Source organism: Penaeus vannamei, chromosome 30 (genome assembly GCF_042767895.1).
Source record: "Penaeus vannamei isolate JL-2024 chromosome 30, ASM4276789v1, whole genome shotgun sequence".
Classification (NCBI taxonomy): Eukaryota; Metazoa; Arthropoda; class Malacostraca; order Decapoda; family Penaeidae; genus Penaeus; species Penaeus vannamei.
This window is the reverse complement of record NC_091578.1, coordinates 20,224,703-20,240,284: the sequence shown is the minus strand read 5'-3', so window position 1 is coordinate 20,240,284 and position 15,582 is coordinate 20,224,703. Positions and strand designations below refer to the sequence as shown.

General features: G+C 47.0%; 1 protein-coding gene across 1 annotated transcript; it reads right to left on the bottom strand.

Moving 5' to 3' along the window:
- Window positions 1–4,821: 4,821 nt before the first annotated feature.
- On the bottom strand, window positions 4,822–6,074 carry LOC138867507 (uncharacterized). Its single transcript, XM_070143354.1, has 2 exons — window positions 5,444–6,074; window positions 4,822–5,018 (listed from the first exon to the last, which is right to left on the bottom strand). Exons 1-2 carry the CDS (start codon window positions 6,072–6,074, stop codon window positions 4,822–4,824), a joined length of 828 nt encoding a protein of 275 aa, XP_069999455.1.
- Between the last annotated feature and the right edge of the window lie 9,508 nt (window positions 6,075–15,582).

Genomic DNA, 15,582 nt, shown 5'->3' with positions numbered 1-15,582 from the left:
ATGACAGTAATGATAATAATGATGACAAAAATTATAATTCAGTCCATTTATAATGAAATATAGGCCAGAAGTAATAAAATTCCAAAAGTCGAAAAAACGGCAAAATCGAGAGTATTACAGCCTTTTGATAGATACGTCGAAAAAAAACCCTTTCGCTTTTTAATTATAATTGTGAGGATTTTAACATTAATTCAGATAATTATGATAATGTCCATGATGATTCCTTTGTTATTGACAATAATGATGATAATTATGATGATAATTGGCAATGATAATGACAATAATAATGATAATATTGATAATGTCATGTTTATAATGATAATCTTGATAATTACTGCAATAATAGCAATAATTAACTCAATTCCAATAATTTCCATACTAATAATGGCAATAGAAATAATAATATCATCATCATTGTCATTATAATTATAATTATTGGCATTGTTATTTCTAAGATCATTATTACTATTATCATTATATAAACAGTTAAAATGATAAAAATAGCAATAATAATTAGCATAATTATTATAACTGTAATAATGATGATAATAATAATGACAATCGTGACGATAATGACTATAATTATAATAATCATAAAAATGATGACAGTAATGATAATAATGATAATTATCATTCAGTCCATTTATAATGAAATAAAGGCCAGAAGTAATAAAATCCCAATAGTCGAGAAAACGGCAAAATCTAGCGCTTTACAGCCTTTTGAGAGAAACGTCGAAAAAACCCTTTTCGCTTATTAATGGTAATTATGAGGAATTTATCATTAATTCAGGTAATTAAGATGATTTCCATGATGATTCATTTATTATTGATAATAATGATGATAATTATGATAATAATTATGATGATAATTATGATGATAATGACAATGATAATGACAATAATAATTATAAAAATGGTAAAGTCATAATTATAATGATAATCTTGATAATTACTGCAATAATAGCAATAATTAACTCTATTCCAATAATTTCCATACTAATAATGACAATGGAAATAATAATAACATCATTATCATTGTCTTTATAATTATCATTATTGTCATTATTATTTCTGAGATCATCATCATTATTATTTTTCATTAAATAAATAGTTATAATGACAAAATAGCAATAATAATTAGCATAATAATTATTATAACTGCAAAAATGATTATAATAATAATGATAATCATGATGACAACGACTATAATGATAATAATCATAAAAAGGATGACAGTAATGATAATAATTATAATAATTATCATTCAGTTCATTTATAATGAAATAAAGGCTAGAAGTAATAAAATCCCAATGGTCGAAAAAAAATGTAAAATCTAGCGTTTTACAGCCTTCTGAGAGAAACGTCGAAAAAAAAACATTTCGCTTTATAATGGTAATTATGATGATTTTAACATTAATTCAGGTAATTATGATGATTTCCCCGATGTTTCCTTTATTATTGACAATAATGATGATAATTATGATGATAATGACAATGATAATGACAATAATAATGATAATAATGATAAAGTCATAAATATAATGATAATCTTGATAATTACTGCAATAATAGCAATAATTAACTCTATTCCAATAATTTTCATACTAATAATGGCAATAGAAATAATATTATCATTGTCATTATAATTATCATTATTGTCATTATTAATTCTAAGATCATTATTATTGCTATTATCATTATATAAATAGTTATAATGATAAAAATAGCAATAATAATTAGCATAATAATTATTATAACTGCAATAATAATGAGAATAATAATGATAATTGTAGCGGGGCGTAGACCCAGTAGATTTTAAGTGGTCTGGTTGAGTCCGGGCTCAACCGAGAATATGGTTTTTGCTCAAGGGAAAGATTCGTCTGTAGTGAACAGACGTAAGGTTCCGAGCCTACGGCATGCTGCCACCACCCGATTAGTTGGTTCGGGAACCCTGTATGTCGTGTAAGTGGGTGTGGGTGTTGTATCAGAGAAGGGTGGAAGGAAAGTACAGAATGTGTGTGCTGAATGTTGGATGTGTAAGTGTGTAGAAGTGAAAAGGGAGATAGCGTAGGCTGAGCGTCTGCGTGGACGTGTTTGGAAGAAAAAAGCAAGATCATAGAATTCTTCTTCCCCTCGGTTTGAGCATCCGCCTGCTGGGAGCGGGAACACAGGTATAGCAAAATGAATCTGTTCTTTTGATATCAGCTTAATATTCTCTGATTTATCTAGCCTTTTTACAGCCTTTCAAGGGTTGCGTGATGTCAGAGCAACCAGCAATGTGCTGTTTAGGAGACCCGAGTCTGAGAAAGATTTAGGCATCTAACCTTGGTCAGAACCAGAACTTTAGTGGTGGTAAGATTATGAATTATTCTGACTGGAGTTGAGTAAAAGCTCTATGATGGTATGAAGTTTATTTTGGGAGCAAATTGCACTCACTAGGGAGTTACAGGCATTTTCAGTCATGGAAAGGTAGACAAAGGTGTGTGCATTTCGGCCATAACATATTTACAATATTTATGTTTAAAAATAAATAAATAGTTCGGCTTGGCGACTTCAACGCCATAAAAGTAGTGAGACTTGGTTAGAATTATGTTCATGGTTATAAAAATAACAAAGTTCACATTATCACCAGTCATTCTTGACTGATGGCTGAACGTAAAAATAAAATAAATAAATGAATAAGAAAGCTTTCGGGACTGAGTCGCAGGTGAAAAAAAAAAAAAAAAAAAAACGTCTGCGGGATGTAACCGCACGTGGCACACGGCGGGGACTTCGTCTGGAGATGACATCATCCTTAGAGTCGGGACGTACGCAGCCGTACACTACAACACCTCCCCCGGGCAGTGCGTCGCCTAAGTAGGGGACGAGTAAGACGAGTATCGCAGGAGAGACTCCTTAAACAACAGGTGTGTCTGCGAGGTACTCGTTCCATCTCTCGTGAGGTACGATCGAGAGACAGAAGGAAAGGCGCCCGAAGGGTTTCAGGAACCAGAGAAACGGTCGGCCCTGACGAAGTGTAGAGGGCGAAGACCATCACGTCGGCGAACATCTCAGGGAGGATCCATCCTAAGGCGGGTGCGCATGGGGAGCGCGCCCGCACGCCAGTGCGGATCATCGGAAGGCGGGTGCGCATGGGGAGCGCGCCCGCACGCCAGTGCGGATCATCGGAAGGCGGGTGCGCATGGCGAGCGCGCCCGCAGGCCAGTGCGGATCATCGGAAGGCGGGTGCGGATGGGGAGCGCGCACGCACGCCAGTGCGGATCATCGGAAGGCGGGTGCGCATGGGAAGCGCGCCCGCAGGCCAGTGCGGTCCATCGGAAGGCGGGTGTGCATGTGGAGCGCGCCCGCACGCCAGTGCGGATCATCGGAAGGCGGGTGTGCATGGGGAGCGCGCCCGCACGCCAGTGCGAATCGTCGGAAGGCGGGTGCGCATGGGAAGCGCGCCCGCACGCCAGTGCGGATCATCGGAAGGTGGGTGCGCATGGGGAGCGCGCCCACACGCCAGTGCGGATCATCGGAAGGCGGGTGCGCATGGGAAGCGCGCCCGCAGGCCAGTGCGGTCCATCGGAAGGCGGGTGCGCATGGGGAGCGCGCCCGCACGCCAGTGCGGTCCATCGGAAGGCGGGTGCGCATGGGGAGCGCGCCCGCACGCCAGGTACGGTCAGAACTGCGGGGGCACATATGAGTGCGCCCGCACACCAGTGCGGAAGATCAGCTGGAGCCGTTATCAGCATGGCACCATCACCTGTGTAAGGAGAGCTGGCGAACGAACTGCCTTAGACCAAAGGGGTGGAACATACTGGGTTTATTCTTTGGGCCTGGCGTGTTCTAACACACACTGCATTATGAAGTGCATAAGTAACACACAACCATAAATGTTATAATGCGAAGCCGACCATCTGGCTGCGCCGATCGGATCCGGTGGAGGATCTGACTTAATATTAATGAATTAGTGGGCGTAGAGGGAGGCAATGTCTCCGTATGTATAATTACCACTTTCTCAGGCGATCTGTAAAGGGTGTCAACAGAGCTTACCCCAATAAAAGACCTTGGAAGTCATGGGCTCGGTCCTGACAGCTCTGCATGGACATTGCTCTGAGAAGCTGGGAGAGGAACCTCGACGGTAAAATATTATTAAGAAATCAAACAAACATCTTAAAATTATCATAAAACTAAGAAAAACAAACTTAAAGTTAAGAACATATGCACAACATGCAAATTAAAAGAACAAAACGAAGAGGGAAACACCTGATTAAGAGGCTGAAACTCAAAATCTTTCGGCAAACAAAAACATACAAAAGTTTACACAAAAATAACAGTTAAAATAATACAATGCGCAAAAATAACCCAAACCTGGTGTTACACTAGACTACATTGACAGGAAAGGCAGAGAAGAAGATTAAGAGGACGATAGGAAAGGGAGCTATTTACAGGAATACTCCGTAGAAAAGTTAAATTCCTACAGGTCTTTACAGAGAACCACCTCTACGTTCCCGTCATGGGGAAAGAGCGTAGACCGACCTCAGCTCCGGGACACTGTCGATCGGTGTGTGAAAACAAGCCATAGCTTGGCCAAACTCAGAGAAAATCTTATCTGTACAGGGTTTTTGCAGACGTTCAGGACGAAAGCGCGACCCTGCCAGAAACGAAGACAGAAGGCGAGAAAACCCGCGTGGCTCAAGGGCGGGTGTGAAACGAGAGAACAGGATCAGAACAGGACAGAAACTCGCTGCTGGGCCCTGCCGCCGTCCATCTGGAGATGATCTGAAAAGTAGAAATAGTTTAGAACGAAATAAGTAGAAGAAACAGGACGACTGAACATTAGAAGGGGGAAGATGGGATTAGTAATGTGTCGTCGGGTTGACTACCGTCAAGGGTATTCCTCACTCCACGGGCTGGATGAAGGGAAGGCTCTGAAAAAGAACAGGCTGCAAGCGTGTTAGGATCCAAGTCATACAGGGTTATGTTACAGGACGGACTGGTAATCAACAGAGGGCAGCATGCATCCCGCTGGGGCTCTGAAAAAAGAAATAATGGTAAGCGGAAGAAAAGGAAAAGTGTCTTGCTCCCTATTCGTCCTGTGAGCAATCAAGAAGAAGCGTATTCAATCGAATCCAACTTTATCTTGGAATAAAAGTACATGTTACATAGCTATGATGATTATGTAAAAGTACCAACATAATTATGTAAAATAAACAATATTATTAATTTATGTAATTGTTTGTCTTTATGAAACATTTTATTTTTACATTACACAATTAACAAAATGTTAAATTTCAGTTGAAGTGTACACTGCACTTTACACGATTGTTTTGTTCAAAGTCTTTATTTATGTAATTGTTATTTTAGGGGTAACTTAAATGTTACAATACTCCCCCCGAAAGAAAATCCATGGCTTGTTAGAGGTCGAGTCGGTTGGGTTGGCGAATTAGTCGACCAGAACGCGAGGAGATTTGAAAAGGTTTATCTTCAGGATGTGAGACATGGGCAGGTGCATTTGAAGGAGGTACGGTGTGAGCTGGGTTATCAGCCAGAGGCGTGGTTTGTGTAGGTTCCTTTTCTTCCAGGTATGCAGACTTTAAGCGGTCAATGGATACCCAGTCGCTCTTCCCACCAATGCTGAGACGGTATACCTTGGGGTTACGCTCCAAGACAGCATATGGCCCGCGGTACGGGCGGGTGAGGGGTGTACCGTGAGCGTCATTTCTTACGAATACATATTTGCAGCTGTGGATCAGCTTGGGAAGGTATTGTGGAGGAGATGTTGAGTGCGTCTGAGTGCATGGTCGGTACTTCTCAACAGCATGGCGTAGTTTGGTGAGGTGCTCAGAATCTGTAGGGGTATCTAGACTCGGGAAGAACTCCCCTGGAACTGTGAGAGCTTCAGCAGGGGAAACTTGTAATCCCTCTTTTGGGGATGTTCGGATCCCGAGAAGAACCCAGGGAAGTTGAGCTTTCCAGTCTGATTTAGTGCAGCGCGCCATTAACGCTGCTTTCAGAGGACGATGGGACCGCTCCACCATACCGTTGACTTCTGGGTTGTATGAGGTGGTGTGATGGATAGTTGATCCCATCAATTCTCCTAAAGATGTCCAAAGTTGAGATGTGAAGGCAGGTCCGCGGTCAGAGGTAATGTCGTCTGGAACGCCAAAACGACTGATCCATCCGTGTAATAGAGCTTCTGCACAGTCTCGGGCAGTGGTGTGTTACGTGGGAATTGCCTCCGGCCAGCGGGTGGAGCGCTCTGTATCAGTGAATAGATACTGAGTGCCGTCTGAAGGTGGAAGGGGTCCCACTACATCGACGTGGAGATGTCCAAACCGGCGCATGGGCTGCCGAAATTCTCCTGTGCCAGATTCAGTGTGACGACTTACTTTGCTCATCTGGCAGGCAACACAGCTTCGAGCCCACTGTTTGATGTCTTTGTTAATTCCGTGCCAGATGAATTTATCCTTCATCAGACGAGCAGTTGTTCGTCCAGACGGGTGTAATAGACCATGGATGAGGTTGAAGATTTTTCGGCGGAAAGATTTTGGGATAAGGGGGCGTGGGCGACCTGTGCTTACATCACACAGAATGGTGCGGCCTTCGCCTCCAATATGAACATCTTTCCACTGCAGGCTGGTGATGGCTGTGTGGTATTCTGTAGTCTCTGGGTCATCTTTTTGGGCTGCTGCTACTTCATTGTAGTCAATTCCGAGGTTTATAGAGTTTATTTCCACCCTTGATAGTGCGTCAGCTACAGGATTCATACTCCCTGGTGTATATTTGATAGAGCAGCCAAACTCGGCGATGCTGGAGAGTTGCCGCTGTTGTCTGTCCGACCAAGCATCACCAGGTTTGGAAAAAGCATGTACCAGTGGCTGGTGATCTGTGAGGATGGTGAATGCGCTGCCTTCTAAGAGATGTTTAAAGTGACGCACCGCAAGATAAACAGCGAGTAGTTCGCGGTCGAAAGTGCTGTATCTCACCTCTGCTTGACGTAGCTTTCTGCTGAAAAAACAAAGAGGATGTGTCTTACCCCTTATGGTCTGTTCAACGACTGCCCCAACAGCAATGGAGCTTGCGTCTGTGGTAAGGGTAAGTGGAATGCCTGGTGTGGTGAAGGTGAGAGTTGTAGCTGATGCAAGGGCAATCTTGGTGGTCTCGAACGCTTTTTGTTGCTCAGGTCCCCACTCCAATTTCTTTGGTTTGCCGGCAAGGGAGTTGTAAAGTGGTTCCATGATGTGTGCAATCTTTGAAAGGAAACGATGGTAGTAATTTACCATGCCGACAAATTCTTGGAGTCCTTTGATAGTGGTTGGTGGGGGAAATCGTGAAACTGCATCTATCTTACTTGGAAGGGGTGAGACGCCTGTTGGCGAAATCTTGTGCCCGAGAAATTCCACGGATGTGGCACCAAATTGACATTTGTCTTGACGCACCACCAGGCCGTTATTATGGAGTCGTTTTAACACGACCCGTAAGTGTTGGAGATGTTCGTTGGGGTCTCCTGAGAAGATGAGGATATCATCAACATAGCAGGCGCAAAAGGGAAGGTCTCCGAGAATGCCATCCATCATGCGTTGGAAGGTAGCCCCTGAATTTCGTAGGCCAAATGTGGAAAAATTAAAGGTGTAAGTGCTATAAGGTGTAATGACTGCTGTTTTGGGTGTCTTCAGGGTATACTGGTACTTGAAAGTAGCCTTTCAGGAAGTCGAGTTTATAGAAAACCTTGGCACCATGAAGGTTAGAGGTTAGGTCCGCCATATTGGGAAGAGGATAGTGGTCTGGTTCTGTGATCAGGTTAAGACGCCTATAGTCACCACATGGTCGCCAGGTGCCTTCGGGTTTCTGCACAAGATGCAGAGGAGATGCCCAGGGACTTGATGCCTTTTGACAGATGCCCATCCGAGCCATTTCGGAGTAAGCTTGTTTAGCTGCTTGAAGCTTCTCTGGAGATAAATGCCTGAATTTTGAGTGTACCGGAGGGCCTGTCGTTTTGATGTAATGGAATATTGCATGTTTGGCTGGCTGTCCAGGCTGCTGACGGAGTTCTGGTCGAAAAATGTCTGGGTACTCTTTGCAGAGGCTGTCGTAAGGGGTATCTGCTCTCACAGTGCAGATTTCTGTGTACTGATGATTGGAACCTAGGGGTGTAGAGCAGAAGGTTGTTACATCCAATAGTCTACGATTGGCGACATCAACGAATAGTCCGTGGTGCCCGAGGAAGTCTGCTCCCAGAAGAGGTGTCTTAACATCAGCAATGATGAAGTCCCAAGTGAAGCTGCGTCCGGCGGCTTGAATGGGTATAGTCTGGATACCGTACATTGGGATGGGGCTTCCATTGGCTGCAACAAGTTTGACATTTGATGGTCGTGTCCAGGAACGAGTTTTGTTTTCTGCTGTGGCTGGGAACAGAGAACGGAATGCGCCTGTATCCACGAGGAATTTGCGACCAGATAGGGAGTCCGTAATAAAGAAGCCCGATGCTGAGTTGTCAAGTGCGTTGATGTTCCCGCGTCTCGGGTTCTGGGTTGCCACCTTAGCGGGGAGTGGTAGCCCCATTACACGTTTTTTTGGCCAATGGCATCCAGGTAGGCACTTGTGGGCCCTTGCTCCGAACCTGTAGTGGTAATAACAAAATCCATGTGATGGTTGGGAAGAGGCACTTCCAGCTTTGTAGTGTCTTACCTGTGAGTTGGGACGTCGCTTGTTAGCAGCATTGATGAGATTGTCTGCCTTCTTTATGAGATCGTTTATGGGACTGTCGTCGGCTTCATGCAGGGCAGATCTTACAGAGGGGGGAAGGCGCTGCAGCCACAGCTCCTGCATCAAGTCCACACGCCTTGGTTTGTTGGTTGTAGGGTCGAGGTCAGGGAGTGTAGTGAGAGCCTGCATCTCGTTCCATGCTGCATGTGCTGTTGTCTCCCAGAGGTATATGGGGAAGACTCAGGAGCTTTTGGGCATGGGCGCTGACGGAGAGAGTGAACTCTTGTAGAAGGTAACTCTTCAAGTTTTCATATTCGACGTCTTGGTTCTGGTCCTGGTTGTCCAGCCATGCGGCAACACGAGGGAATAACTGCTCGGGGATTGCCTCCAACACATAGTCTGCCTTCGTTCGGGGGTCTGTGACTCTTCTCAGGCGAAACTGGATTTCTGCCCGCCGGAACCAGGATGTAGCTTCTTGTGGGCAAAAGAGGGACAGCTTCACTGCTACGGCGTGGATGGAAGGAGTTTCGGCGTTTTCTTTCGCTTCACTAGGAGTTGTCTTCAGCAACATGGTCCGAGTATAGGGGTCACCAATTGTGAGGAATCAAGAAGCGTATTCAGTCGAAACCAACTTTATTTTGGAATAAAAATACATATTACATAGCTATGATGATTATGTAAAAGTACCAACATAATTATGTAAAATAAACAATACTATTAATTTATGTAATTGTTTGTCTTTATGAAACGTTTTATTTTTACATTACACAATTAACAAAATGTTAAATTTCAGTTGAAGTGTACACTGCACTTTACACGATTGTTTTGTTCAAAGTCTTTATTTATGTAATTGTTATTTTAGGGGTAACTTAAATTTTACAGTCCCAGTCAGACCCAGGGTCCCATGGTTAATCGTCTACCCCCTCCGATGACGGGGCCGAGGATTCCGAATCCAAGAGGTTATCAGCACCGGGATCTTGTAAAGGTCCCATGTCCGATTCCAGGTCCGGAGGGGCTGTGCCGTCCAAACGGGGAAAGTTTGAAAGAAAGGAGGGACGAATTCCGCAGTGACCCGAATTGCTTTAAATTTATATGGGTGCAAGGTGACTTCCTGCCCATCTGAATTTGGTCTCCTCACCACATAAGCCACGGGCCCGAGCTTTTTCAAGACCCGGACCGGCCCTAACCATCGGGGACCCAGGGGTCTGCTTCCGTGACTGGGGTGTAGGATAACGCTGCGATGTACAAAGACCAGATCCCCTTCGTTATACTCCCGCGGTCGAGCCCGCCGCCTTCGATCGTGATCGGCGGTCCAACGCTCACGAGCCTTTCGGGCGGCCTCACCAACTGCTCGGAGTTTTGACCTTAATGAGGGCAAGGCCCCTTCGGCATAGATTACGTGGTTTGATCCCACGAGCGGAAAATGACTGTCCCGACCTGTGAGAAGGTACAAAGGGACGTCGTTTACGCTCTGGTGTATGGAGGAATTGATGGCAAACCTCACATACGGTAATAAATCGTCCCAACAATCAGGATCATCCATTTGGAGCGTGCTCAGGGCGTCCTTGACCACCCGATTCACCCTCTCCACCATACCGTTGGCTTGCGGATGGTAGACTGTGGTGAAGAGCGACTTCACCTGGAGGTGATGACAGATGTCGGAAAGGAGACGATTGCGGAATTCAAGGCCGTTATCTGATAATAGGGTCCGCGGGGGACCATGCCGAGTAACGAATTCCGCAAGAAACACGTCTGCTACGGTTTGGGCGTCCTTCGATGCCAACGGGAACAGCTCGACAAACCGGGTAAGATGGTCAATCAGCACAAGGACGTATTTGTTTCCACGCGCCGAAGGGGTAAGAGTGAGGATATCCACGGACACCCGCTCGAAGGGCTCCGCGACGTCCGGCATGGACTGTAGGGGAGTTCGGGCGATCGCCCCCTTCCTCCGTTGACATGCCGTACATGATGTGACATATCTCCGGGATGCGGCCAACATCCCGGGAAAGTAAAAATGATCCCTTAGCCACTGATACGTCCTGTGGACGCCCTGATGTCCGGCGGACGGTACGGCATGGACCGCATCCAAAGCAGCGCCGCACAGCGACCTTGGGATTACGAGCTGAAGCATGGCTCGTTCATTATTGGACTTGACATGATATAAGACTCGGTCCCGAAGTTCGAATTGGTCTAGGGGAAGAGGGATACGCCTCGGCGGCAGGCGGCCTTCCTCCAGATACTCTATGAGCTGTTGCCAAAGGGGATCATCTCTCTGATGGCTATCAAGGTCAGCAATGGCTGCGATCTGACGACTGAGCAAGTCAGGGACGTGGTGGACTCGACCCGGCTTATAAAGAAGCTTGAAGTCGTAAAATGTCAGTTCGTGAGCCCATCACGTCATCCTTACCGAGGCAGTTGGTTTGCGGAAGACTGATACCAACGGCCTGTGATCTGTAAAGATACGGAATCGTCTCCCATAAAGGTAAGGGTGATAATGCCTAGTGCTCTCGACAACAGCGAGGGCTTCCAGATCGATGGTCGGGTACCTGCATAAGGCAAGCACCGATCGCCGTGCCCGAAGCATCGGTGTGAAGCTCAAAGGGCTTTTCAAAATTTGGTTGGATCAAGCAAGGCGCGGTGGCAAGCGCCTGCTTAAGCCATTCAAAAGCCTCCTGCTGAGGTTTGCCCCATGAAAATTTTGTATCTTTTTTCAGGAGCCGAGTCAAAGGAGATGCGACCCTTGCATAATTGGGCACGTGCCTGCGAAAAAAAAGAAAAACAGTTGCGTGGTGTCTTTATGGCTCGTATCACTGTAACCTTGTCAGGCAAAACACCGTTCGGCGTAATGAAGTGGCCAAGAAAACGAAAAGTGTCGGTCGCGAAGCGACCGACACTTTTAAGCCTGAACCCTGCTCCAGCGACCAACTGCAACACGGCATCGAGGTGAGATAGGTGCTGCTCAAACCCTGCACTGTATATTACGACATCGTCAAGATATGCCAGCGCATGGTGGCCCAACACCGGGTTGAGAACGGCGGCGATAGCCCTCTGAAAAGTTGACGGGGCCGTCGTCAATCCAAAGGGCATACGCGAAAACTGAAACAGACGGGCGCCGTCCGAGAAAGCTGTCTTTTCTTGGTCCCTCTCATCGACCTCAACAGTCCAGTATGCGCTTTTAGCGTCGAGGACACTAAACCAAGACTTACCTGCCAGCTGATCAATGGCAGCGTCCATCCTGGGTATGGGATACGCATCTGAAACTGTTTTCGCGTTCAAAGCACGGTAGTCAACGCAAAAGCGTGTCGAACCATCCTTCTTTTTCACTAGCACAACAGGAGAGAGCCATGGTGAGCAAGAAAGCTCGATCACCCCGTTTGCAAGCATCTTGTCGCACTCCGTACGGATGTACTGCCGTGTACTCTCCGGGAGGCGCCACTGTTTCACACGGACGGGTTGGTCGTCCGTGGTTTTGATTTTATGCTTCATGTGTGGCACCACACCTGGAGGCAGCCCTTCGTTGAACAGATCCGGGTAACGATCAAGTACCTGGACAAGCTGTTCACGTTGGACTGACGACAGGTGAGCAAGATCCACCCGGGGAACACCAACTGCCCCTGCTGATGAGGGAAGTTCCTCGTTCTCAAAAGAACATACCAGGAAAACCTCAAACTCGTCCATGTTATAGCCAAAGTCATTAAGTCCATGTGCAAAATCAAACCGGTCCTCGAAGTCCGCCATCAGACTATCCGGTTCGCTTCCATCATCGATGGGAGTCGAGGAAGCCATGTCTAAAGCTCCTCGACTATCCCCGGAGGATGAGCCCACATCTTCCGGGTTGACGCCGGAATCCTAGTCCATGGATTCCGCGTCGTATTCGAGACGATTAAGTGAAACCTCCACGATCGCCGCATAGCAGAGGACGAATCCTTGCTCGATCTCAACCGGAACTGTCTGATCGTTGACGACCCAAACGTGGACCTCTCCGGTTGGGAGAGGTCCACCAACGAGCGAGGTACCAGGACCTTGGCGGTGTCGCTCTCAACACAAGCCAGTCCGCCCTTCAAGCCGTTCACGAGGCATCGCACGATGCCCGATGGGGACAGGTGACTCTCCGCGCACATCTCATCGCACCTTCCCGGTCTCCGCCGCTCGCGCTACAGCAACGTAACAAGGCCTCCGGTTCGTGGTATGTCAGGATGGCGAGGGACCCGGCACCCGAGAACGAAACCCCGAGTCGGACTCCATTAAAGCTAGCAGAGCTGGCCCCTGAAACAGGGGAGAGGTTCAACTTAAAATTGAACCTCTGCAGCAGGTCCACACCTATCAGCACCTCTGCTGGAAACCTGGTGTCGTCGTCCACCACGAACACCGAGTGCCGGCACTTACAGGCTCGGGAAATCTTAAACTCATGGGTTGCCCTGCCCTTGATGTCCAACGCGGCCCCAAATGCCCCCCTAAGGCCACGTGGGTGCGGTGAGAGCGGGGTGCTGGAAATCCTCCTGAAACAAGACTCCTTCACCACCGTTGCTTCACTTCCCGAGTCAAGAAAGGCTAAGACCATAGTCCCAGCAACCACACAATTCAATAGCGGCCTGAATCTGTGCCTCGGGAAGCTCCGGTTCCGTGGAACTGTCGCTCCCCTCGGCGCCCGCCATCATCATTGTCCCTGGCAGTGGCTCGTTGTGGTTGCGGTTGTGTTCTGTCGGGCGGTGCCCTACGTTGTTCTGCCCGAAAAAAGCACCGCCCAGCCACATGCCCTCGGCGGCCACACCGGGTGCACTGATTACCCTCTCGCACCGCACGACACTCGGAGGCGTCATACGTAGTCACCTGATGGTAGGGACACCAGCGTCGGGGTTCTCGAGTGCATACGGGTAACTCTGCTAGGGGATCAACTGGAGGGGAAGCTGCCGGAGATCGACCCTCGCGAGGAGTAGAAGAGCGAGGTTTAGTCCCTGCCTCGCTCGAGAAACTGACCAAGGGTTTCTCTACCCGCCCGGCATAGTGCCGATGGTGCCAGACTTTTTGGGCTGCTTCGACCACCCGGTAAAGTGGCTGATCCTCTATCAACAGGAGCTTTTCCCGCAGCCTGGGCGGGAGTCCATGGAGAAAAGTTCTCATCAGAGGTTCAGCTGGCCCAAGTTCACCAGGATAGTCACGCATGCCTTGATAAATCATGGTCTCGACCGCGAGATAGAAGTCCCTAGGGGAAGTGTCGCCTAGTACGTACGACCCCAAATGCCGTAGGTACTCCATCGACGAGCACGTCCCCCGGAGACGTTGTCGAAGGGTTTGCTTGAACTCGTCCCAGGTCCCAATGCCGTCAAAAACTGGGGAGTTAATGACTATATCCGCCGTTCCCCTACAGCTACCACGGGCGGTAAGGATGGGCTTGCTCGACGTGCCGAAACCAAGTTTCCAACTCCTTATTCCTCCGAAGAGGCTGGCTAGCTGGAACTTCTGCCCGGTAAGGTGGAATCGGGTCATGCAGGGTTATACCCTGATCTAAGGGACACGGATTGACGGGCGCACGCTGAGACGAGTGGTCAGTTGTGACCGCATGCACCCCCGCTTCTACCTGCGATGCAGAGGCCGCAGCTGGCGAACGAGTGTGTGGTTCAGATGCCCTGGGCTCCAGTAATCGCACGATATTGGCGTACTGCCCTTCCAGGGTACTGAACCGGGAATTCAGTCGTTCGAATTTATCCACCAGCTCCTCATACATCGAGAGCGAGAGGTGGTCATGGGGCTCTAGCCTTTGCCCCAAAGTCAAAGATTGAGCATTATCTCCTCGATGAAACTCGGGGCCCTCAAAAAGGGTGTTAGAAGAGGATCCTGAGGACTCATTAGTGGGTTCTCCTTGGACGGTATTGTGTGTGCGAGGTATTTTTGCGTCCCAGCACTTGCTCTACAAACCGTTACTTAGCGTGCGATAGACTTGCACAAAGGCTTGACCAGGCACTTTATAGAAAGAATGACTGTTCTCTCCCACCGCTGCCTACCAAAAAGGGGCGTAGACCCAGTAGATTTTAAGTGGTCTGGTTGAGTCCGGGCTCAACCGAGAATATGGTTTTTGCTTAAGGGAAAGATTCGTCTGCATTGAACAGATGTAAGGTTCCGGGCCTACGGCACGCTGCCAACACCCGATTAGTAGGTTCGGGAACCCTGTATGTCGTGTAAGTGGGTGTGGGTGTTGTATCAGAGAAGGGTGGAAGGAAAGTACAGAATGTGTGTGCTGAATGTTGGATGTGTAAGTGTGTAGAAGTGAAAAGGGAGATAGCGTAGGCTGAACGTCTGCGTGGACGTGTTTGGAAGAAAAAAGCAAGATCATAGAATTCTTCTTCCCCTCGGTTTGAGCATCCACCTGCTGGGAGCGGGAACACAGGTATAGCAAAATGAATCTGTTCTTTTGATATCAGCTTAATATTCTCTGATTTATCTAGCCTTTTTACAGCCTTTCAAGGGTTGCGTGATGTCAGAGCAACCAGCAATGTGCTGTTTAGGAGACCCGAGTCTGAGAAAGATTTAGGCATCTAACCTTGGTCAGAACCAGAACTTTAGTGGTGGTAAGATTATGAATTATTCTGACTGGAGTTGAGTAAAAGCTCTATGATGGTATGAAGTTTATTTTGGGAGCAAATTGCACTCACTAGGGAGTTACAGGCATTTTCAGTCATGGAAAGGTAGACAAAGGTGTGTGCATTTCGACCATAATATATTTACAATATTCATGTTTAAAAATAAATAAAATTTTTTTGGTTTTCATTCAAGCCAATAAAAGTATAGATTTTAAATTAGTTATTTATAAAAATAACAAATTCAATTATCACCAAGTTTTTGACTGATGGCTGAACTAAAAATAAAATAAATAAATGAATAAAAAGTCAATCT